The following is a 25,701-nucleotide window of genomic DNA, read 5'->3' on the forward strand; positions in this document are numbered from 1 at the left end:
CAAATTCCATTTTCTATGAATAAAAATATACTGCAGACATCAATGATCAGAATCCAGTTTGCTCTGGCACTAATAACTACATAAAGATGTCTGCATCATCACCACACTATAATTGGTGAAAGTGATTCAATCTTCAAATGACTTTTTCTTAAAAGCAAGGCATAAAAAAGCACTTTGATTCAGTACGCTAGTAATTAAAGCCTTAAAAAAGTCATGGATTGTGGTCCATCACAGGTAAGTATCAGAACATTTTCTAAATTAGGCAGGTATGCACTGTAATTAGAAACATACCTATGAGATGATGAAATTAGAAAGCTGTTTCCTTAGTTCTCTGATTGAACATAAAATAGGCCCGAGCTTTGTTTTGACACACAAAAAACAAATGGGCAATAATAACCAAACTGATTTGTTTCCCTCAAAATATTTTGAAAGGTATTATTAATATATGCTGTCTCATTTTTAGTAACGGGTATGGATTTTTTTTCTCCAGCAGAGTACTATATGATAGATGGCAGTAATTCTCTAAATAGATACCCAATTAAATGAAAATTTTATCAGGCCAGTACAAATGATAAAATAATAAACTAGGAATAGATAAAGCAATAACAAAGATACAATTTACATCTCTCTGTTCCATATCTATTCCTCTGAACTTAGAGATGTTTACATTTTAGCCCCAAGAGCTTTAAACAGGCATCCTTTACAGATTCCAAGGGATAGTATCCCAAAAAAGAAATGGGGGATGAACTACAATATAAACATACAATTACAGGTTAAACAAAAATTCTTTTTTCCTGTGACTACAAATGTTTTCTTATGCTCTTTGAGATCAATGAGCATTGTACCTGATTTCTTCATTATAGGATCATTTCAGAGCCATACCTTCCAAAGACAGAGCACTTTCTCATAGAAATATGACAGTTTTACTCATTTTGCTGAAGGAAAAAGGAAGTGATAACTGCATAAAGTCTTCCTAAAGAACAGAAAGAAGTATCTTTAAGAGCCCAATTTAGATTGCTCTCAATGCAACTGAAAAAGTCACTGAACTGTAGATACTCTTTATCTAAATTAATAATGCAAATAGAAATGGCACAATGAAGTTGGAGAGATACGATGTTAGTGATACAGACTGTAAGTCTATATCCCCTGGGACCATGGATTTCCATCAAAAAATGCTTTGTTCTCTTTATTTTTCCTTTTTATTTTTGCATACTACACTTGGTTATTATCCATGTCCTGAACACTGGAGAGCAAGGGTTTCCCACAGCGCTCTCCAGAGCCTACTCATGCCCCAGTAACATCTCCTGGTCTGGAGCCCCTCTAGTGATAAATAATTCCCTTATCTCCCCCGCCCCAACCCAAGAAGTCTGTTTTCATAAACCCAAGAGCACTGAGTTAATCCATCAGGTAACTTGTTCTGTCACTGTATTGCTTCACAGCATTGGCTTGATGCTGCCCACCTAAACTTAGCAGGACCTTCCCGTTTACTTCCTCAGTATGCACAAGTAATTTATTTCAGCTGAATTAACGAAATCTGTTAACAATGACTGGGGGTTGATGGAGGTTCTCGCAGAAGTTTCAGGCCTCTGGGATTTCTCTCCATGCTCACAAACGTTCTCCATTATGTTACTTTCTGTATTCTCACTTCAGTCAATTTCCCCTCCATCACTTTACTGTTTGCCTGAAAGTGCCATCACTACCTTTTTTTGCTACAGATTTCCTTTTTCATTGTTTTTCAGGGTTGCACAGCTAATTCTCAAGTTACAGAATAAGTGAATAATTGAACTGAATCAACATTTAAAATCTGCTGGCCCTGTCTCCTCATATTAGAGTTGAGGAAATGGGTACAGAGAGTTACATAATGGGCTGATTTGATCCTCAGGTCGGTATGAGAGATGCGACTAAGATTCATAGTCTCTTGTTTTCTCTTCTCCTATTTTTTTCCAATATCTGTGCTTCCTCTTAGATCGTGAACTTTTACCAAAGATATGGGGGAACGTTCATTTGTTCAATTAATGCATATTAACATTCAAGACACTTTGGTTGATAAAAAATGATATTTGCTACACACTTTGTCCTCCAGGGGCATGAAGGTTGTGCCCTGCTCAGAATGTCTATCACAATCCTTATAGAAATCAAATCAGAGTTCAAAAGACTTGTTCTCAAATATTAGCCCCTTATAGGCATACATAACCTAATGACTGAGTTTTCAAGGAGAAACACATCTATTTTACTTTATTTATTTATTTTTTGAGAGAAGGTCTTGCTCTGTCACCCAGGCCGGAGGGCAGTGGCATGATCGCAGCTCACTGCCCTTCAACCTCCCGGGCTTAATCAACCCTCCTACCTCAGCATCGCGAATAGCTGGGACTAGAGCACATGCCACAACATCCAGCTAATTTTTTCTATTTTTTTGTAGAGACAGGCTCTCATCATGTTGTCCAGGCCTGGAGAATCACATCTTTAAATAATGACATTATATATTCAGAATACCTCTGCTATTAAACAGAAATGCTAACTGGGAAGGTATAATAAAGAGTATCATCAATACCACATTAGTTCCCAAATAGTAGTTCATGGTCCATAACAGAATGAGACAAAAAATATGGAAGAATTAATTTCAGTCAAGGGGGAGGTCTCGATGCTTACTGAGTGCTTATTACGTGCCATATTCTGGGTCAGATACTGACAGCATTGAAATAATAAGACAAGGAGCTCACAGTGAAGTGGGAAAACAGACATGTAAACAATTATAATACCATGAAGGAAGTGCTTACTGAGATAATTATGACACCTAAGGCAGGGCAGGGGGAAAAAGGCCTTCTAATTGAAGGAGGGATGAGATAATGTGGTGCTTTCAAGGAAATGCAAATTGTTCAGCATGCTTAAACTACTGCGGGTGCATGTAAGAGAATGTGTGTGTGTGTGTATGAGAGAGAGAGAGTGTGTGTGTGTACGTGTGCGGGAGATAAAGATGAGAGAGACAGTGGGAAGATTTGGGGGTGGAAGAGTTAGAGGATCTGGAGGAGACAGATTTAGGGGTAAGAAGAGGCAAGGAGACAGGAATAGGAGAGTGGGGAGACATAAGAGAGAAATGGGGATGGCAGGAGAAGGTGGAGGGGGGAAATTAGGGAGAGATGAAGAGAAAAAATGTGCACATCTGTGTATTTGTGTGAGAGAGACAGACACACACACACAGAGAGAGAGAGAGAGACAGAGTGTGTGTGTGTGTGTGTGTGTGTGTGTGTGTGTGTGTGTGTGTGTGTTGGGAGGAGTAATAAGGGTGAGGCTGCTCTGTGCAGGCAGAGACCAGCATCTGGGCTTTGTCCTCAAAATCCTGGGCCAGCATTTCAGGCCAAGGACAGACCTAACCAGATGAAGACTCTTGTGCCTGCCATGGGGATCCTCCCTGAATGCCCTGACATGTTGGCCCCATGCCTAGCAATACTGCCATGAGGGGGGCTAAGACAGATGCTGGCAATGTTCTACACATGTCCCTGGGACCTTTCTGGGCACTCCTAAGTTCTGGAATCTGGGGCTCCGTGCCTAAGGCTTCTCAGAACCTGGGAAGGCTGCTCTGGAGAGCGTTTGGTTAATTCCCTACCACCTACAACCTTGCCCATCACTCCTCAATCAATGCTGCTTAGGAGCTGCTGGACACATATCCCAAATGTGCAAAACACTTGCCAGAAGTTCCCTGTAGGATTTGGCGCCAGGCTGACTATGGTAGCTGGCTTAATAATACACCCAGTGCCCTCCCTGCCTCCCTTCCCCCGTTTCCTACTGATATTCCTTATCTCCCAAATCAACCACTTACCGTCAAATCCCTGTTCTCCAGGTTTGCTTCAGGGAGAACCCAACCTGAGACAAGGATAATGGGCACCTGAGTGAAATTGCTTTAAGTTAGGACCAACTGGGGCCCCTTCTACAAAAACAGCCAATACAGGGAGCAGGGGGGCAGAATGAGGGAGAGGAGGGCACACTCCTCACAGCATTAATACTAATATTTACATTCTTGGGTTTTTAAAATTTATTTTATTATTATTATTAATTTTTTTTTGGAGAGCCAGGGTCTTGCTCTGTCACCAGGGCTAGACTGCAGTGCCACCATCATAGCTCACTATAGCCTCAACCTCCTGGGCGCAAATGATCCTCCCCCCATCTCAGATTCCTGAGCAGCTGAGACTACTGGTGCACACCCCTAGAGCTGGCTAATTTTTAAATTTAATTTTTAAAATTTTTGTACAGATGGGGTCTCACTATGTTGCCCAGGCTGGTCTCAAATTCCTGGCCTCAAGTGATCCTCCCACCTCAGCCTCCTAAAGCACTGGGATTACAGGCATGAGCCACCATGCCCAGACCTAATATTTATATTTTTGAACTGTGTTTATTCAGCCCCTTTATCCAACTGACAAGTAGCAGCATAGATATAACACTGTATTTTCAAAACTACATAACATGTCAATATCCTTTAAAAGCCCTGAAAATTATTATAGGCCTCCAAATAAAGCATTATGAGTCATAAAATCAGTTGACAGTGTTTTCAGTATTTAGCTCATTTTAGGAGATTTTAGCATTATATAATGAACTGGGCCCAGCCCACCTCTACAAAGTGGGAGAAAGTCACTTGGTATCAGTTTGGGCAAAACCCCCACTTCTCTCACACTGCTTCACTTGGTTGCACTTTCTGGAATTCTACCAATTTGAAGTTCATTTGTATTAACTGTAGTCTATTCAAGGTGCAATACCTGTGGCATTTTGGGGTGTGTGGGCAATGCACTGTGAACACCTTTCTCCCGACTTATGTGAGGTCAGTCAAGAAAGGAGGTAAAGATCTGATACCTGGATGGGCAGCATTAACAGGAGACAAGCGGTTCTGGCATACCTGGGCCACCACTGGACTCTGGCCCAAAAGGAAGAAGCAGAAAGAAATGGGAAAATACCAGAGACAAACATCCCATATGTTGAACCTCAGCTCACTGCACAGCCCGCTGAAGAAGATGGGATCACTGGAGGGGTCACTGACATTGCTGTCTGGGTTCGTAGGCACACAACAAACATTCATTGGCTTTGGACCTAGGGTGATGGGCAAAGTCTAGTTCTCCATGGAACTCACATCCTTCCTGAGTGTAGTGCCACGATTTGGTCTTTTATGCTACTAGAAGAATTTTTTTTAAAGGCATTCCTTATCCAAAATTCAAAAAAGGAACATCTACATAATTTTTGAACCATGTTTATTAATAAAGCTTTTCATATTCCTATCTAGTTTGTCATGTTAAAATGGTCTCCCATGTTGATAGTCTTAGGCAGCTCATACAAGTTTTTTTTATAACATATCCTATTTTATATAATGAATGCTCTCAATATAAAAAAAATTACAAAAGATGATTCTTCCCTTCAAATTCCTTCCTCTCAAATTTGGTTATAATAAGAAATCAACAATTAAATGAAGCCTCAATATGAAAATAAGCAGAAATGTTCTATTATTTCCTTTATTGGGAAGACAAAATTCCCTCCTTTGCCCATCACTTTCATTTTCTCCATGAAATCTTTGAAAAGTGGTTTACAACATCGATAATGACAACTTTTTTTGAACTTTAAACATTTTTCATGAATACTAAAAGAAAAAATTGGGGAGCTAAAACTTGCTATTGCTTGAGCACATTTAACCATATATCTTGATTTCTAAATGCCCCTCTCCATTAAAAAGAACCACAGCTCCTTGGATAGGAGGCTAATTCCATATCTGAGGGAGAAAAAATGTGAGGTAAACCTGGAATATCTTGTTATGCCCCAGATCAAAGAAGGCTCAGAATTAACGGGGTTATGTCAAAAGGAAACAGGAGCCAATCTGGAGAGACTCCAATTGGCCAAATATAAGACAATAAAACAACAAAAAGAATAATTACTGTAATTGATAACATACTAGTAAATAGAAATTCACAAATCCGGCCGGGTGTGGTGGCTCACGCCTATAATCCCAGCACTTTGGGAGGCCGAGGCGGGCGAATCATGAGGTCAGGAGATCGAGACCACGGTGAAACCCCGTCTCTACCAAAAATAAAAAAAATTAGCCGGGCACGGTGGCGGGCGCCCGTAATCCCAGCTACTCCGGAGGCTGAGACAGGAGAATGGCGTAAGCCCAGGAGGCAGAGCTTGCAGTGAGCTGAGATTGCGCCACTGCACTCCAGCCTGGGCGAAAGAGCGAGACTCCATCTCAAAAAAAAAAAAAAAAAAAAAAAAAAAGAAATTCACAAGTCCATCATAACATTAAAAAAAAAAAAAGGGTCTATGGCCATACCACCCTGAACATGCTTGCTCTCATCTGATCTTGAAGGCTAAGCAGGGTTGGGCCTGTTTCATACTTGGATGGGAGACTTCCTGGGAATACCAGGTGCTGTTGTAGGCTTTAAAAAAAAAAAAAAAAAAGAGGTTGAAAGAAAGAAAAGGGGGAAAACGCTCTTCATTATAGAGGAAAGCCAGCTAACAGAAGATACAATAAAACAGAAAATCACCACTTTTCATAACCTCCACTAGAAATAACTGGTTCAGGCAAGGCTCATCTATAGGTCCTAAAACCATTAGGTAAAAGGATATTGAGGAACACGATATTCCCATGATGCCAACCCATCACTCTATAGATTAGTTACTAATATGCAAAGGGGAAAAAAATGTACCTTACAATAGAGACATCTAGAGATCATCATCTTAACCAAGGGGTCAAAGTCAGCCTCACCCAGGGGCCACCTGACATCATGGGCCTCCTGATGGGATGCAGTTGGAAGTACAACCTCAGGTGTAACTATTTAAATTAAAATTAATTAAAATTGACAAAATTAAAAATACAGTCTTCAGTGTCACAAGCCACATTTTAAGTGCTCAATAGCCATATATGAGCAGTAGCTGTATTAGATAGCATCAGCATAGATACAGAACATTGCCATCACTGCAGAAAATTCTACTGGACAGTGCTTGTTTAGACCACATTTCCAGTTCACAGGAAATATAGGGGATGCTGTGCAAGTTAAATGATGCCTTAGATTCAGAATGTGGATCATTCTACAAGCAGATGGACTGTCTTTTTCAAAATAGCCAATGACATGGGGAAAAAAAAGGAGGACTGGTAGGAGACTAAATTAGATTAAAAGAGACAAAAAAGGCACAATAATCAATAACACAAAAAACAATACATGAGCCCTAGTTGGCTCTTGGTCTGGAAAAATAAGTTACTTTTTGGGAGAAGTGTGGAAACCTGAATACGAGCTGAAAATTAAATAATATTATGTCTGGGTGCAGTGGCTCAAACCTGTAATTCCAGCACTCTGGGAAGCCAAGTTAGGAGAATTTCTTGAGACTGGGAGTTCGAGACCAGCCTGGGCAACATGGTGAGACCTCATCTCTACAAAAAAAAAAAAAATTAGCCAGGCATGGTGTTGCATGCCTATAGTCCCAGCTTGAGGCTAAGGAGGGAGGCTCGCTTGAGCCCAGAAGGTTGAGGCTACCATAAGCCATGATCATGCCACTGCACTTCAGCCTGGATGCCAGGGTAAGGCCCTGTCTCAAAAAGCAAATTGTAGAATCATTTTTAATCTTCTTAGATGTGATAATGGTATGATTATGTAGAAGACTGCCTCTGCATTTAGGAGATCCATGCTCAAGTGCTTAGGAAAGAAGTGTCATGATGCCCGCAGCAGACTTTCAATGGCTCAGAGAAAAAAAAAATACACATATGAAGCAATAACAAGACATTTACAACTATTGCATCTAAGTGGAGAATTATGAGTGTTCATCATAATAATTATGCTAACTCTTCCGTGTATTTGAAAATTTTACAATAAAAGGCTGAAGAAAAACTGCAGGGCAAAAAAAAAAAAAAAAGGTAGCGGGGCTCAGTAGCAGGCTAGCAGGCAGAATACTGAATCCAACTCCTCCTGTGACCAGTGTTAAGATGGGTTAAATTGCACAACATCTGACCAGTGCAAATGGTGAGGATAAAGGCCTAGCTCCTGGCCCTCCATACTTGGCTTAATTTGTAGAGCAGCAGGCAGCCAAGCACCTGCACTTCAAGGGGAAAAAGGTGCCAGAACCAGAGAGGGCTGCAAGGGCAGTCACTCTGGGTCACACAGACCAGGAGCATGAAGGCAAACTCCTCGGGGACAGTTCTACCCTTACTACTCTCCCAATGCACTGTTTGCCAGAGAAGAGGGGCCCAGACCACAGAAAAAGAACTCTTTCAAGACAGAATCAGTTTCTAGAGGGAACCCCAATGCTGCTCAAATTCAGTCATTCAGCCAACAAATACCACGTGTTACACTGTGCCAGGTACTGGCTAGTGATCTTGCCTGTGTTAGAGATATCCCATTGATTCCTCAACTAAAAAAGAATCTTGGAAAACGCAGTGTCAAGTTCTCTGAAAAATTTAGCCATATGGTAATTCACAGAAAAAGCTGATACTTAATCCTAAGTATGAACAACGAAACATTAGTGACTACCACTGATCTGAAACTTAGTACTCATTATTTCTCATTTTAGCAAAAAAAAGATTAAAAACAAAACATAAACCTGGGGTGTGCATCTGTAATCCCAGCTACTCAGCAGGTACACAGCTACACGGGGTGTGCACCTGTAATCCCAGCTACTCAGGAGGCTGAGACAGGAGGACTGCTTGAGCCCAGGTGTTCAAGTCTAGCCTGGGTAACACAGTGAGGTCTCATCTTGGGGAAAAAAAAAAAAAAAAAAAACCACAACAACAAATAAAATAAAACATAGTAAAAAACAGGAAGTCACCTTCAGTTTTTGAAGTTTCTCTGTATTTGTGGTGAAGTGTACAACATGAGCTTGGACACGCTCAAATCGCTTTAAATATTCTTGGTTTCGAGTATGAGCCTTCTTTTCAGATTCACATATTTCCTTCAGATAATTCTTTAGTTTTACGTATTTCAGCTTAACTCTAGAAAATTAAAAGCAGTTTTAAAACAACGGACTAGACTTGGAGGAATCTAAGAAAGAGAATTTTCTTTACCAAAATTGTTAATGAGACAATGTATTCTAAGGTATTTTATCCAAACCACTGAAACCCAAAGGACAAAATGTATATACACATTTTTGGAGAGAGAAAGTTAATGCAGTACCACTGAGGTATCATATCGGTTTCCTCTAAGCATAACTCCCCTGAGAAATACATATATAAGACCACATTCTAACATTCACATAGTAAAGATTTCTATGGATTTATTTCTCAAAATTCAATGTGATTTCAAGGGTAGTGTCTATGTGGACATGTTCGACGAATGGCTCACTAACATTCTTATGTATGACAATTTCAAAAATAACTGCTCATATGGAATTAAATCAAACTACAAATCACAATCCATAAAATTAAGAAATTAAAAAGAAATTTAAAAATGTAAAATACCAAAAGCTCTCATTTAGATAATATAAACATACTTGTTAGAAATTGCTACAATATAATTCACTATTAAAATATTTTATAATAATATATGGACTGTAACTACTCCAACTGTGAAAAAAACTTTAAGACTCTTATCCAAAGTATAATAGCAAAAACATACTCTGAATTCCAATTTTTCTGTACATAAAAAAACACACTGGATAGTTCAAGTTGTGCAGTCGACTTTTCTCATGGCACCAACGCTGTTAATCCTCTCTTCTTCCCTGTTATACAGCATTTCAATTGTTGGCTCAATAAGTTATTCAACATTCTTTCATCAAACAAAAATAAATTTTAAAATGACAAAAATATTCATCCTCAAAACAAAGATTTGCAAAGATGCTAGAGATGTCCAAAGTTGTTTAACAACAGATCTTAAACTTCCAACCCTAGGCCAACAATTTTCAAGAAACTCTTTATCGTGTTAATAATTCTGCGCTTTGACCATGGTTGGCTGTCTTCATTTTTCTTTCTGAATAAAAACTGAAGGCTGGTCTTACTGCTGCCCATGTCTCTGCATTTTTGACGCAAGTAACTGTAATAGAGGTAGAACCTAACATACTGTCGTTCACACTCAGGCACTCAGTAAAGCTGCTGCTGGTGGTGTCTACCTGGAGTGGGTACAATTGTACCATGCCTTCTCCATCCAAATTCTAGTTCCATTCCAGCTATCACATTAACCTTCAAAGCTGACCACATGAGTGAGTAACTCATCTACCTATGCAATCATCCATATATTCAGCACTCTAAAGATCAAAGTCTTTCAGCTAAGGTCGACAAAGAAAACAATGAAATAAGTAAATATGTGATTAATGCTATGAGGGAAACTAAAAAGGACTTCTGCACACTGGGCAACCTGACCTAGCTGAAAGGGCCAGGGAGGCCTTCCCAGCAGAAATAATTTTCAGCTAAGACCTGAAAGATGGGTCGGGCATGGGGGTTCACGCCTGAAATCCCAGCATTTTGGGAGGCCGAGGTGGGTGGATCACCTGAGGTCTGGAGTTCGAGACCAGCCTGGCCAGAATGGTGAAACACCGCCTCTACTAAAAATACAAAAATTAGCCGGGTGTGGTGGTGTGTGTCCGTAATCCCAGCTACTCAGGTGGCTGAGGCAGGAGAATTGCTTGAACCCGGGAGGCAGAGGCTGCATGAGCCGAGATCACACCACTGCACTCCAGCCTAGGCAACAGAGCAAGACCCTGTCTTGGAAAAAAAAAAAAAAAAAAAAAAAAGACCTGAAAGATGAATCAGAGTTAATCAAAATTGATGAAGTCAAAAATGAAAAGATGAGGGGAAAACATTCCAGGCGGGAGAAACAGCATGTCAGAAAGCTCAAAGGCAAAAAATAGGAAAAAGAATGTTGATATAAAATTGTAATAAATAATAATTGGCTCTAGGTCAGACACTGCTTTAAGGCTTTGTATGAATCTTATTGAGTTCTCACAGCTATCATTATTCCCATTTGACAGAAGAAGAAATGGAGGCACCGAATGTTGGAGTAATTGCCCCAAGGTCACTGGCTCAGAGCTGGTGAGGCTCAGATGGAACTGAAGCACCTAACCACAGAGCCTAGAAGTTTATACCACATTACAAAAGATCCCGTCATGCTTAAGAGCCTGACGTTTCAGTCAGTGTCGAATCTTAGGGAGAGTCTGGAGAGAGATGGTGATAATGTAAATTAAAAAGGGTGCAGATAATGGCGTGTCTGGTGGGCTGCTGGATGAGACACCTCTTGTGCCCACCTCACACCTCCTGGCCGGACCTTTTTTCTACCATCCACAGTCACCACAGTCACCACAGCCGCCACAGCCTGCTGCATGTGGTATAACCTGAGAGCATCTGCCTCTGCCTCAGCTGCACTTGGCATTTCAGGGCCGCCGTTCTGAGTTTGCAGCATGGAAAAGCCTATATGTGTAAAGGAGGTAACTCCACCTGGGGCTGCCCTTACCAGTGCGGGTCAGGAACTGGTAGGAATACAGCACCCTCTCCTTTCGCAGGAGGAGACACTGTGCAGAGCAGAAGCTACACTGCTCCTCTGAAGGCTCCTCTGAAGGTCTGGAGGGACTGAGCCCCAGGTGCTCACTGCAGTGAACAGCTCTTATTTTGGTCTGCCCAGCCCTGCTCTCCAATTTTAGGTGACTACCTTGTCAAATAAATTACCACCTATACACAGACCCTCGTCTCAGACTCTGCCTTCTGGCAGGTACTAGGTGGAGGCAGCCTTGTTTGGATTTTCTTCTACAGGCAACCTAAGCAAGCCTATTTTTAGCAAATCATATCCTCTGTCTTCCAGGAAACAGTAAGAGGCTGGGAGAGAAGCAGCAGCTCAGTGAACTGACAGCTTGGTAAAAGTGCCCATCCTTTTCTCACACTTGCCCCTCCCACCACCAGAAGGCCAGGAGGCTTCCCAAGAACAGACTGCATGAAACGTCTACACACAATCTTCTGCCCTTTAGCCATGGGCTAGAAAAATGGCAGCTGCCAAGGATCCCCTCAGACTTGGGCCCACTCTTGAGGCCACAGCATCCACAATGCTGGCTATTTCTTCCACACACAAAACAACTGATTTCTTGTCTCTTTCAGAGTTACTAGAGTCGTATGGCTGTCTACCTCAACTGGGAGCTTTTGAAGTACACTAAATCTTAAAACCAAAGAATAATTTTGAAGACAAGGGAAAGAACTGACCTAATAGGTTATTTGACTTTAAAGGATTCTTGGCCTCTCTCTCTTCTGGATGAGATCTTTTCATTTCTCACTCATAGTGTGACATGGATAAATTACAAACTTAATGCTATCAAAGCCAGAAGTTCTTCATATGAATAATATAAGAGGTAATGCCATACTTTTGGCTTAAGGATAAAGTTCAGTTTTTATAAAATAGAAATTAAAATATTTAAAATCTCCTCTTAATAGTGGAGGAAGAAACCTAAAAAGGATAATACGTACAATATATTATTCACTGCTTATAATTTTAATAGTCATTCTCATATATCCATGAACAAATGAGATACCAGGTAACCCTGCCTACAGTAGTACATTGAAAGATCAACTACAGTAATTATGTCTTAATCATCACACAAGCTCAATGTGTTTAAATTGCAACCAAAAAGATAAGGCTATGTCTTATTTTAAGATTTTTAAGCAAAACAGATTCTTGAAATGAAACAAATATGAAATAATGAAAATATTTTTATCTCATACCGATTTTAACCAAATTTATTTGATAGTAATTATATTAAACTGCACCGTTTATTTCAAATTATTACACACTAAAAATAAGAGAATGGTAAGAGTACTCCAACTAGGCTGGGCATGGTGGCTCACTGCTGTAATCCCAGCATTTTGGGAGACAGAAGCGTGGGAATCACTTGAGGTCAGGAGTTCGAGACCAGCCTGGCCAGCATGGTGAAACCCAGTCTCTACTAAAAATAGAAAAATTAGCCAGCATGGTGGCACGCACCTGTAATCCCAGGTATCCCAGCTACTTGTGAGGCTAAGGTAGGAGAATTGCTTGAACCTGGGAGGCAGAGGTTACAATGAGCCGAGACCACGCCACTGCACTCCAGCCTGAGTGAAAGAGCAAGACTCCATCTCAAAAAAACAAAACAAAACAAAACCAAAAACCTAGTACTCTAACTACAATATTTATGACATAACATTAGGGTTAATTTTTGATTAATATATGAAACCTGGCTTGAAACTGTTTCCACTGTCATCTCTTACCTGCATGTATCAGACTGATTATATTCATAGAGTTTCTTTTCCAGGTCCAATCTCTTCTTTTCACTATAATAAAAAACATTTTATAAATAATTATGTGATAAGTAACAGGGAGTTGGATTTAGACCATGCTCTTCTTCGAAATCATGCCTTTGTTGCAATGTGTTGATTAGAGGTCAAAAAAACCCCAAATACCAAATCACATCTTTGTGAGAATGCTTCTCTGGTCTAAGAAGCAGAAAATGCCAGATGCATCTAAAACAAAAGACACAGAAGTATGCAGCAGTCACCAGGGAAATCTAAAAAACAAAACGAACACCAATAGGAGACAAAAGAATAAAATCCACAAAGAAAATGGGGAAATGCAATAGGAAAAGTCTAGGAAGCAGGTGCCTTCATTTAGCAAGTATTTCCTGAGTGCCTATGATGACCCAGGCACTGTTCTAGGCCTGGAGACTAATATGGTGAACTAGCCAGCCAAGACTCCTGCCCTCAGAGAGTTGACATTCTAGGGAGAAGGACAGACAATAATAAACAAGATAAGTATATAAAATGTAACGTGGCCAGACTCCTCCGAGTCGCTGGCATTTCGGTGATGGGGTCCCATCAGATCTTGTGTACAGATTGAAGACTGGTGGCTTGCTCTGTTTTCAACCAGACAAGCCTGGGCACAGCCAAGTGGATGAGCTAGAGAAAGGCCTCTGAAAAGTAAGCCTGGCCTCACTTACATCTGATAAAGACCAGGCCTTCTAAGACTATCATTTCAAATTTGGAGGGATTTCTTTTTATAACTCTGTAATGGTGCCATTATTTGTCAGAGGTTGCTGTTTTCCTGGAGCTACTACCAGTAAAGACTGAACCTGTGCTGTTCAGGTGAGTGCTAGCAGTAAGCTAAGGAGAAAACCTGTCTTACCCCACAACCAGCCTGGGCAAGGGCGAGGGGGAACTGGGCAGCAGAGGAAGCAGAGGCAGCCAAAACCAGGGAGCTCGGTGGTAAAACTGATGAAGCCATTCAGTCCCAAGAAGAGTGCCTGGGAGGACTAGCCACAGAGGGTTCCATCTGAGCACCACTATTTGTTTCAATCCTACCTAACTGAAGCTAAATTGCTCATCTAAATTAACATTAAGTAAAGGCCAAAAAAGAAACCACATAATATTCTATCCAAGCAAAGAATCCTAAACAAAAGGCTGTGAAATAAAGATAAGGACTCCAATAGAGGTGATCTCAGGTTGGCTTCCTGAGGGAAAGGGGCTGGCCCCATGCTCCATTTGAGCTCTTCATTATCAGTTTCTATATATCTTAAGATAGTTTTTTTCCTTTAAAAAAAAGATCATCCCAAAAGTCACCATTAGCTACATTACAGGTTACATAACTTTCTTTCCTTTGCATAATGTTAAATGGAAACTATTTAACCAAAATTCATTTAATGGGAATATGGGGTCCAAAATCCAAACACAGAATCTTTACTTGGGGAACACAACCCATGGGTTGGGGTATGCCTATGTTAAAAAGAAAAAAAAAAGATTAAAAGGAAAAAAATTACAAAAACACACATTTTTAACTAATAGCATCACAAATCTTTACCTTCTCACTAGTAAGAGTGAACTTAGAAGTGAAGGAAATATAGCACAATTGCTTCTACACTAGAAATTTTTATTAGTTACCATTCCCCACCTAGAGTTTCATGATTAATTGGGTACTTGGTTCATGCAGAATGAATGACTGGATAGTGTGAGCAATTTGTCATTAAATTACAAGGACAGGAAGACCTCTAAATACATCTATGACCCCATGCCTTGAGGTAGTGCTTCATTTCTGTTGTATTCCTAAGAAAGCTTGACTGCAGTCTGGTAATGAGACACCATCAGATAGACTCAGCTTGAGGGTCACCCTCTAGAATGAAAGCTGTACTCTATGAACTTGTCAGGAACATGAAAGACAGGGAAAGACTGAGGAATCGTTCCAGATGTAGGGAGACCGAAGAGACACGGCAGCCAAATGCAACCCCGGTTCGCAGGTGAGCCACTGGACCAGGGGGAAAAAAGGGAGCATTGTTAAGATAGCTAGTGAAATCTGATGGGGTCTGCGGACTGGTTCCACCACTAGGAAGGCTGTATGGTGTGATCATGTGCAAGAACATCCTTGGTTTTTGGAAACACACACTGAAGATTTTAGGAGTGATGAGGCATCACATATGCACTTCTCAAACAGATCAGAAAAGGCTAATGGTTTTAGATAGACAGATTTAAATAGATACTCAACTGATACCTCAGTGTCAAAAATCTAATAAAATGTTAATAGTTGAGGGATCTGGATGACAGGAACACTGGAGGTCTTTGTCCTACATTTGCAACTTTTTTGTAAGCTAGAACTTACTTTATATATATATATATATATATATATATATACATATACACACTTTTTTTTTTTTGAGATGGAGTCTTGCTCTGTTGCCCAAGCTGGAGTACAGTGGCACGATCTCGGCTCACTGCAACCTCTCCCTCCTGGGTTTAAGGGATTCTGCTTCAGTTTCCCAAGTAGCTAGGAATACAGGCATGTGCCACTACACCCAGCTAATTTTTGTATTTTTAGTAGAGACGGGGTTTTGCCATGTTGGCCAGGCTGGTCTCAAACTCCTGACCTCAGGTGATCCGCCTGCCTCTGCCTCTCAAAGTGCTGAGATTACAGGTGTGAGCCACCACGCCCAGCCACTTTAAAATAATTTCTAAAATTCACCTGTGACTTCTAGTGAAAAAGGACCACAGTCACTTTGGAAATCCACCACCTCCCAAGCAGCAAGTTCTTCTTAGTAATGAATGTAAAATTTATTTGTAAAACATCTTCAGCAGATGCAGACATCTGCTGCTCACACTTCTCTATCATAACACTTCATACCCTCACAATCAAACTCCTCTTGGCTTTCTCTCCCAGGCAAAACGGTGCTAATCTTGTTAACTCTTCTTCACAGGCCTATTTTCTAGCCCCTCATCCACACTGCAGCACCTCAGAATGCTGAGCCCTCCATGTCTTTTTAAAATTTAATACTAAAAACCAGATATTTGCCTCAATGAAAAGCCTTTCCATGGCTTGCAATTCTTACATATTAAATCTCTATTTCAGAATCTTTGAAATACCCATCCCTGGGATGCTTACCCATAGTTCATGTTTTCAGTCACCCCTCACTTGGACCTTTCAGTTTTACACAGCTAAGTGGTCCTTATCTTGCTGAGTTTTCTACTTTTAAGCCACTTGTTATTCTGTTTTTGTCTCGATACCACAATTCTATACCATCTTCAGCTTACTCTACTAATATCTCAGTGTCAGTTTCTAGACTATTATATCTTACTCTGAATCAATATAGGCACTGAAAAAACCGCGGCTGGCTAATGGGCCCTTTTAAAAGGATGTTTTTATATAACTGTAAGAGCCAATTCCACTTATAAGTTTCTACCATGCTTGTGGGTGCTATACACACTGTAACAAGTCACTCCATTAGACTCTTTTAGATTCAATTATTGACTTTCACCACAATGCAGAAAAAACACTGTACACACATAGGAAAACATTCAGACGATAAAATTACATCTACGTGTAACTACAGCTAAGATGACTTGGGCTAGAAATATGTTGGTTATTTGACCAGCTAACATTGCAATGACCGCCTCTAAAAGGGCTGAGAAAGAGGGAGTTTTTTTTTTTGTCTCCCACTTCCCAGAAGTTTCTGGATTGATAAAGCAGCTGTGACTACCCAGGGATGCACCCTATGAAATGACTCAAGAATTTTAGGAGACAGTGGTATCTGTGATCAGTGGGATGGTTTGTGTTTGTTTGTTTAAAAAGGTACAACCAAGGCCGGGTGCGGTGGCTTACACCTGTAATCCCAACACTTTGGAAGGCAGAGGCAGGCAGATCACCTGAGGTCAGGGGTTCGAGATCAGCCTGGCAAACATGGTGAAACCCCATCTCCACTAAAAATACAAAAATTAGCTGGGGTTGGTGGTGGGCGCCTGTAATCCCAGCTACTAGGGAGGCTGAGGCAGGACAATTGCTTGAACCTGGGAGGCGGGGGTTGCAGTGAGCTGAGATCATGCCATTGCACTCCAGCCTGGGCAACAGAGTGAGACTATGTTTCAAACAAATAAACAAACAAACAAACAAAAAGGTACATCCAAACACTCAAATTGGATACAGACAATAATATTTTTTACACATTGCTTTGCAAAACTACAGCTTTCAGCTTTTTTTTCTTTTTTTACTTTAAGGCCCATTATTCTAGCAAAGAGAAAAAGAAAAAATCTGCGGCCTCACTTTGCATATTAGTCAAGCCCCCTCACTCCTGGTAAAGAACCAAGGTCCAAAGAGGTGGAACAACCTGCTCAAGGTCACACAATTGTTCGTGGACTAGAATCCAGGTTTTGATGTTTCTACTGCAGCCTTTTCTGTATCTAGAATTATCTGCCTCTATAACTGTGTCCAATGTGCATTAATTTTAGTTATAAATTCTTAAAATGAAAAATGAACACACACAGCAATAGATTTGTGCTGACTTAAAAATAAAACAAACCTCGAAATGCAGAACCGTGAACAGGCTATAAAATTTGATTCAAATTCCTTATATATTTTCGACAGCCTCACCTTGTTTAATAATTAAAGGAATAAGTGTTAATCATAAAGTACATAATCATTATACAGTTATTGTGCCATAAGGACTATAAACAGCCAGGTGTTCCTAGCACAGGAAACAAAAATAACTTACAATTAATAGTTCAAAAAGAATGCCATTTATGAGTGCTGTAAGAATGCCAAGAGTCACAAAAGTTAGGGAATGGGTTGAAACAGGGAAGGCTCTGCAGGAAGAGATTTCTTTTTAAAGTTAGAAATTAAGAGGTCACTGATATGGGTGAGCGGTGATATGTCAGAAAGAAAATAGGATGTAGAAAAGGAGTACAAGGTAAAAAAATGCTAAGGACAATTAAGGAAGCCTGTTGTAGATGCTCTATAAATATCTCACAAGAATTAAATCTAGCATAAGATAAATGTAATTCCTTTTCAAAATCATTTACTTCTGCCTTTATTTTCCATGTAATTATTGTTATCATTTTAGCACTGTCACACACACAGCTCTCCTGTTCACTAGAATGATTTTGTAACTTTTAACACTCATTAAATGTTGTGTTTATCAAGAGATCCAAAAATCTATTTCCTTTCTTGTCAACTAATGAGATTTACAACTCCAATTAACTTAGCAGCTAAATAAGAGGTCCAGCAATTTATCTTTTAGGTGGTTATTCATAGTACATTGCGGTATAATTTTCTCTCTATATGCACTCTTAGATCTAGCTGTTTTCAGTGGTTCCCATCTTTCATATCTTAATCAAAGGCATCGTGAACCCTCTGGAAGCTGGACTTCTCTAGCTGGAAATTTCATCCCTTCGCTGGAAATCTAGCTAGCCCTCGCTCCCCCTAAAAGTCTCCCGAGTTTAAACGGGGGCACATGTTTGACACACACACACACACACACACACAACCGTCTGCGTTCCAGGACCTGTCATCATTGATGCAGTGCAGCTGTCAAGGCGGGATGGCAATTTGAAGACAGAGTGGGGAGGGGCGTGTAAAAGGGGACAAGAGAAACTCACAAGGCTCGATGGAGAGTGACAGGCTGAAGAACTCCCACTTTCACTTCTGGGCAAATTCTGTGACGCGGCTGCATCCTCAAGCCGGAGACCAGGCTTTAGCTGCTACTGAGGGGGCGGGGGGCGGTCTCTCACCTCTCTCCGCTCCCACCCCCAATACAGGGGGTGGCTCTAGTAAACGTTGTCCTCCAGGCCCCACTGGGAGCCTGAGGGGCGTTGCGCGCGGGCCTGGGCCCCGGGGAACCTCGGGCAAGGGAGCGGGAAGGAAAATGGGGCAGGGCACGCGGAAGACCCTCGGCGCGGGCCGACTCCCCACCCCCGCCCCAGTGCCCTTACCTGTCCCGCAGCCCGTGCTGGAGTTGGCCCAGCCTCTCGTAGTAGTCGGGACTCGACAGGGGCACGGCCGATGCGACGGTCCGGCTCATGTTGCTGCCGCTGCGCCAGCTCAGCACAGCCTCTGGGCGGCCGTTCGGCCGGGGTTGCCGAAGGAGACCGCCCCACCATGCACCGCGGGTAAACACCGCGCCGGGCTGCCTGCAGGAGGCGGGGCAAGACGCCGTGGGGGCGGGGCGCCGCTGAGGGACGGGGCGGAGGCCGGCTTTGTGGGGGGCGGGACGAATACCTGCATGGGGCGGGGAAGAGGCGTGGCAGAGGCGGGGCGTCGTGAGGCAGAGGCGGGGCGTCGTGAGGCAGAGGCGGGGCGTCGTGAGGCAGAGGCGGGGCGTCGTGAGGCCAAGGCGGACGACGTCGGAGGGGCGGGCTCTCGGTGCCCTCTCCTCTCCCCCTTGGCGCCTTGTCTCCTTTCCCCTCACCTTCCAGAATTCGCACAAGCTACGTTAATGTTACAAGGCGCATTCCCTCCCTTTCTTTCGTCTCTCCTCGCTTGCTTCTTTTCCTCGGCCTCCTTTCTTGCCAGGATTTGTTGAGTGCCAGGCACTGTGCTAAGCTTGTTCTATTATATCAGCACTCAAAAGCGACACAAAGCACCACATAAAAAAAGACAAACCCTCAAATGCTAAACAGCTGTGCTCAGCCCCGACAGTGGACCAACTCCTTACTCGAAAATCTGTGCTGAATCTAAGGATTGTTCCAGGTGCCAGTATCGTTGGCGAGAGGGAAAAGTTGATAACTAACTAGTTGCTTGAGAAGCAGACGTTTGTGCAGACAGCTCTAATGGACAATGCTCCTAATGTCCTGTAGGATCCTCTAGCAAGAGCCCAGGAGCCAGACTGCCTGGGTGTACATTCCCTATCCACGTCCCAGCTGCCAGGCCGTGTGCAAGTCACCCCAGGTTTCCTCATATGTAAAGTGGGAGGCTGTTAACACAGGATTAGTTTAGGATTCGATTGTTAATATGTGTTAGTGTTTGTAAGTGGGCCCAGCACATAGAAAGCATCAGGTTTTATTATCATCACCAACGTGGGGAAAAAGCTTCCTGAAGGAAGCCAACCATATTCCAAAACCCACTGGGCAGAAAAATTAAGGCTTAGCCTGCTTCTCTACCTGCCTTCCTTTCCTAAAATTTTTTTTTTTTTTTTTTTTTTTGAGACGGAGTCTCACTCTGTTGCCCAGGCTGGAGTGCAGTGGCGTGATCTCTGCCCACTGCAAGCTCCGCCTCCCGGGTTCAAGAGATTCTCGTGCCTCAGCCTCCTGAATAACTGGGATTACAGGTATGTGCTACCACACCCAGATAATTTTTTTTTGGTATTTTTTATATTTTAAGAAGAGGCGGGGTTTCACCATGTTGGCCAGGCTGGTCTCGAACTCCCAACCTCAGGTGATCCACCCACCTTGGCCTCCCAAAGTGTTAGGATTACTTGCATGAGCCACCGTGCCCAGCCTGTAGAGTTTCTTTAGTCTCTTACTGTTCACTTCTTTTGGTTTATTTTCTATGCCATTAATTTTACTTACACATACAAGGTGCAAGTTGTGACAAACTAAAATTGTAAGAGAGATGGAACACTCAAAGGCCAACAACACAAAACTATGATTTTACTCAGCCTTCCTTTCACATTTGCCAGGTCCAGGGCAAGAGTGTGAATGGAGGCCCTCATACCATCCGCCTAAATATTGAATTATACTTCAAGATAACAAACTGTAGGTAAAATTTGTGTTCTCCTCTCCACTTTGACCAATATGCCTTCTTAAGAACCTGGAAAACCAGGGTGGAATTTAGTTTGCCTGCCTCTCCAGCTCCCCCCAACCCCATTTCCCACCCCAGGCTCAGTTTTGCATTGTGAGGGGTCTCACACACAGGCAGGGATGTGTGTGCCCTGCCTCTTCTCCTCCTCTTCTCCAGCCAACAAGTCCCAACTCTGCCCACATCCCCACCTCAGCCTCCTCTTGGCCGGGCAGTGAGCATGCCAGTGATGGTCACCCTTGCAGGAAAGACCCAGCCAAGAGGACTTTTAAAGCCTTAGAAAGCAGCCTGGGCCCCTTTGAGCAGGGAAGGTAAGCGTGTTGGGTACTTAGAATGTGTTCTAGAAGAGCATGTGTGTGTATGTGTGTGAGCACCCCAGGTGGGCCTGTCATCTGGCACTGGGACTTCCTTGCCTTGCATGGAGCAGCATGGGCAGAGAAGGGCTAGAACAGACACTCTAATACACAGAAGCTGGGGCAGAGGCCTTCTTGCCCTGGTCTAAGGGTAGCACTGATGTGACTTTTATTTAGTTTTTATTCAGATTATATCCCATTGATTCAGTGGTAACGTGCAAAGGTTTATTTTAATGAGTTTAGTGTAACTTACATTTTACTACAACCCTGGTGAAAAAAAGAAAAGCATTAAATTTTTAGGATATTTTATTTAGGACCATGCCCCCAGGTTAGTTTTTTTATTTTTTTAAGAAAAAGAATCCCCAAACAATTAATATAACTATTTTCAGCAAGTAGCACAGAGTAAGAAGATGAGGCAGTCATTTAGCACCCCAAATTTTTATTAGGCCGTTTTAGGAGAATCTAAAATTAAATGTAATTAAACAGTAGACAGATAATTCAAAATAATTATAATTTGCATCCTATGGTTGATTCATTAATGACGTATGACAAATCTAGATGTAGGACCTCCTTTATTAACAATAACACATAGCAAACAAAAGGAATATTTCTAGAGTATTTATGCTAAAATTATGCATTTTAAATGGTGACAGGCTTTCAATAAATTCTGAGTTCTTCACTTTGAATATTTAATTTGCCAGAGCCCTCTATTTTAATATTTTTCTTCAAACTATTTAGCTGAGCTGATTTCTGTAAGCAGCCCTGCTTTTAGCTCACTGGACCAAGGGTCATCAAGTCTGCCTAGATCAAGGCTTCCTCTAAGTCCTAGAATGTCTTAGCTAGAACTGAGAGGGAGTCTAACCCCACCCCCTTGTTTTACAGAGGAAAAAGATTTCAGGGCAGATAAGGGGCTTGGCCAAAGTCACATAATATGGAAATCTATGTAATATTAATGAGTCTAGTTCAAAATATGGATTCCTAGTGGTCCCATTAAGCAAACAGCAAGGGAAGCCAGTGTCTCGGCCCAGAAGTCACATGAATCTTAGGGTGAACCAAATGAAATTGTTGTTTTTGTAGCTCAAAAACAAAATTGATTCTGGAAAATATATTGAAATTAGAATTGTACATATATTCTAATATTGGGAAATTCTAATTTCAACATATTTTCATATATATGTATATATACATTACATTTACCAGTTTATTGTAAGAATATCACAAAAGATACAGATGAAAAGATTCACAGGGTGAGGTCTAGGGGAAGGGGTGTAGAGGTTCCACGCCCTCCACGGGCACACCACCCTCCAGGAACCTCCTCCTCATGTTCAGCCAGCTCAGAAGCTTCCTGAACCCTGTCCCCTTGGGTCTTTTATGGGGACTTTATTGGATAGGCATGATCGACAGTTGTGTAGAAATGTGATTGGACAAAGGGGACATGATCTAATACTAATTGAGAGGGAAACCCAACAAGTCCTGTTCTGATTCCTCTTGGCCTCTCAATGCAGCAGCAATTTTTTTTTTTTTTTTTTTTTTTTTTGAGATGGAATTTTGCTCTTGTTGCCCAGGCTGGAGTGCAATGGCATGATCTCAGCTCACCGCAACCACTGCCTCCCTGGTTCAAGTGATTCTTCTGCCTCAGCCTCCTGAGTAGCTGGGATTATAGGCATGTGTCACCACGCCTGGCTAATTTTGTATTTTTAGTAGAGACAGGGTTTCTCCATGTTGGTCAGGCTGGTCTCGAACTCCCAACTTCAGGTGATCCACCCGCCTTGGCCTCCCAAAGTGCTGGGATTATAGGCGTGAGCCACCGCGTCTGGCCTGCAGCAGCATTTTATATTTTAAAATGTATGCACTATGCTGCTTTTAATTAAATCATGTATATTTGAGTCAATAACTGCTTGGATTTTGTATTAATTTGCTAGGGCTGCTGTAAGAAAGCACCACAAACTAGGTGTCTTAACAGGATTTATTGTGTTTCAGGTCTGGAGGCTAGAAGTTGAAGATCAAGATATCTGCATGGCTTGTTCCTTCTGAGGGCTGTGGGGAAGAATCTGCCACATGCCTCTCTCCTGGCTGCTGGTGGTTTGCAGGCAATCTTTGATGTTCCTTAGCTTGTAGACACATCATCTTGACCTCTGCTTTCATGTTCACATGGTGTTCTACCTGTGTATGTGTCTCCAAATTCTGCCTTTTTATGAAGGCACCGATCATATTGGATTAGATGCCCACCCTTCCCCAGTATGATCTCATCTTAACTACATCTGCATTGACCCTGTTTCCAAAGAAGACTGCATTTTGAGGTACTGAGAGTTAGAACCTCAACATATGTATTGTGCAGGGGACACATTTCAATCCATGATAGATATGAAAGTAGGAAAAGATTTCATTTTGCAGTCATTATGCAGAAATATAAGACATTGCTTCCTACCCCATTAGAAAAGTTGATCTAGAAGTAGAGATGAGGCTGGGCAAAGTGGCTCACACCTATAATCCCAGCACTTCAGGAGGCCAAGGCAGGAAGATCACTTAATCCCAGGAGTTCAAGACCAACCTGGGCAACATAGTGAGATCCCCCCCTCTACAAATTTTTTTTTTTTAATTAGCCGGCCATGATGGCACCCACCTGTAGTCCCAGCTACTCAGGAGGCTGAGGTGGAATGATGTCTTGAGCCCAGGAATTCAAGACTGTAGTGAGCTATGAGCCATTGTACTCCAGCCTGGGCAACAGCCAGCCTGGGCAAGACTCTACCAAAATAAAAAAGTAGAGACAAATCAAATGTAGGAAGTGGGGGGAAGCTGTGATGTCCCATGTATGAGTATGCCATTGAAGTGTAGTCCTTCTGTCACTGACATGTACACTGGTGCAAGCATTTGTAGCCTCATTTAGATCTACAACAGTCCTTTGAGGGCACCACAAGTTGAAGCAACTAGCCCGAGATCACACTATCAGTGTGTTCTTGTCAAACCAATGGTAGTGGTAGGATTAAGAGTGATAGGATTTGGACACAGGCCTGTTCCAATTCCAGAGTCCATCCTCTCTTATATATATAATATATATATATATATATCTCCTTTGCCTTGATCCTCATCATTTGAAGCTACCTATATTTTTTATTTTCCTTGTATGAGATGTGTAAAATATATACTATGTGACCCAGAAGGGTTTTTACAGATACATGGTTCATGTATTGGGAATAGCATGCATAGAATACATTTTTCTACATGCTGTGATAAAGCATGATGTGTTCACCATTCTGGTTAATTTCCTTCTTAGATCTCAGAAAGACTGCATTTATCATCCTTGCTAGCCGTTAGGTGGATCTACGTGACCAAGTCTGACTAGTGAAATGTGGGCAAAAGTGATGCAGCCACTTCCAGGCCTGACCCCAAAACATCCTGCACAATCTTCCTGTTTCCATTAGTTGCCCGGCTAGGTGCAAAGAATCCATTGGAGAACTCTGAGGCCCTGGAAGAAAAGTGACTGACTGCAATAAGCACGGGACTGTGACTTGAGCAATAAATCAATCTTAATTGAGCAATAAATCAATAAATAAATCAATTAAAAACTGATATTTTAAAGTCGTTTGTCTCCGCAGCTGGCATTGCTTATCCTGACTAATACACAAGCATTCCATGCAGAAATTGCACAAATGCATCAAAATATCTTTCCATAAAATTCTCAGTGAGGATTTATGTGACTATCTAGATGGTAATAAAAACCTGGAACAGTAATATTAAGAGCCAACACTCAGGGACAAAGTCCCAGATAATGAAGCCAAGGCTGTAATAAAGAACCAGTCAGAGAGACTCTGTCTAATAGGACTTTCTGCAATGATGGAAATATTCCATTTTGTGCTATCCAATCTGGTAGCCATTAGCCATGCATGGCTATTGGGCAATTGAATGTGGCTAGTGCAACTGAAAAATTGAATTTTTAATTGAATTTGTATTTATTTATTTATTTTGAGATGGAGTCTTACTCTGTTGCCAAGGCTGGAGTGCAGTTGTGCAATCTCAGCTCACTGCAACCTCTGCCTCCTAGGTTCAAGCGATTCTCCTGCCTCAGTGCCCTCTAATAACTGGGATTACAGGCATGCGCCACCACACCTGGCTAATTTTTGTATTTTTAGTAGAGACAGGGTTTTGCCATGTTGACCAGGCTAGTCTCGAACTCCTGACCTTAGGTGATCCACCCTCCTCAGCCTCCGAAAGTGCTGGGATTACAGGTGTGAGCCACTGGGCCCAGCCAAATTTTATTTTATTTTAATAATTAAAATTAAAATTTAAGAGGCTACATGTAGCTAGTAGCCACTGTGTTGAACCATGCAGATCTAGAGATGAGGTGGAAAGATGGATAAACATGGAACAGGGAGAGGGAGGATATAAATCACTGAGAAGTG

At 41.8% G+C, this 25,701-nt stretch overlaps 1 protein-coding gene and 1 pseudogene across 8 annotated transcripts in view; one reads left to right on the forward strand and one right to left on the reverse strand.

Annotated features, from left to right (window-relative positions):
- KIZ (kizuna centrosomal protein) overlaps positions 1–19,366 on the reverse strand; it is a 140,285-nt gene extending 120,919 nt beyond the window's left edge. For 6 of the 8 annotated variants that reach the window (XM_030825490.1, XM_030825491.1, XM_003268241.3 and 3 more), the window contains exons 1-3: positions 19,145–19,357; positions 13,175–13,237; positions 8,788–8,950 (exon numbers count right to left, since the gene is read on the reverse strand). In XM_030825490.1, coding sequence (XP_030681350.1) covers positions 8,788–8,950; positions 13,175–13,237; positions 19,145–19,233 — 315 coding nt within the window. In that variant the 5' untranslated portion in view covers positions 19,234–19,357. Of the gene's footprint in view, positions 1–8,787; positions 8,951–13,174; positions 13,238–18,811; positions 19,093–19,144 lie in introns of those variants that run through there. The other 2 variants (XM_030825488.1, XM_003268242.2) reach the window with 2 other exon arrangements.
- Positions 6,288–6,409, forward strand: LOC115838062 (annotated as a pseudogene).
- Positions 19,367–25,701: the final 6,335 nt, after the last annotated feature.

This window comes from Nomascus leucogenys, chromosome 13 (assembly GCF_006542625.1).
Source record: "Nomascus leucogenys isolate Asia chromosome 13, Asia_NLE_v1, whole genome shotgun sequence".
Taxonomy (NCBI): domain Eukaryota; kingdom Metazoa; phylum Chordata; class Mammalia; order Primates; family Hylobatidae; genus Nomascus; species Nomascus leucogenys.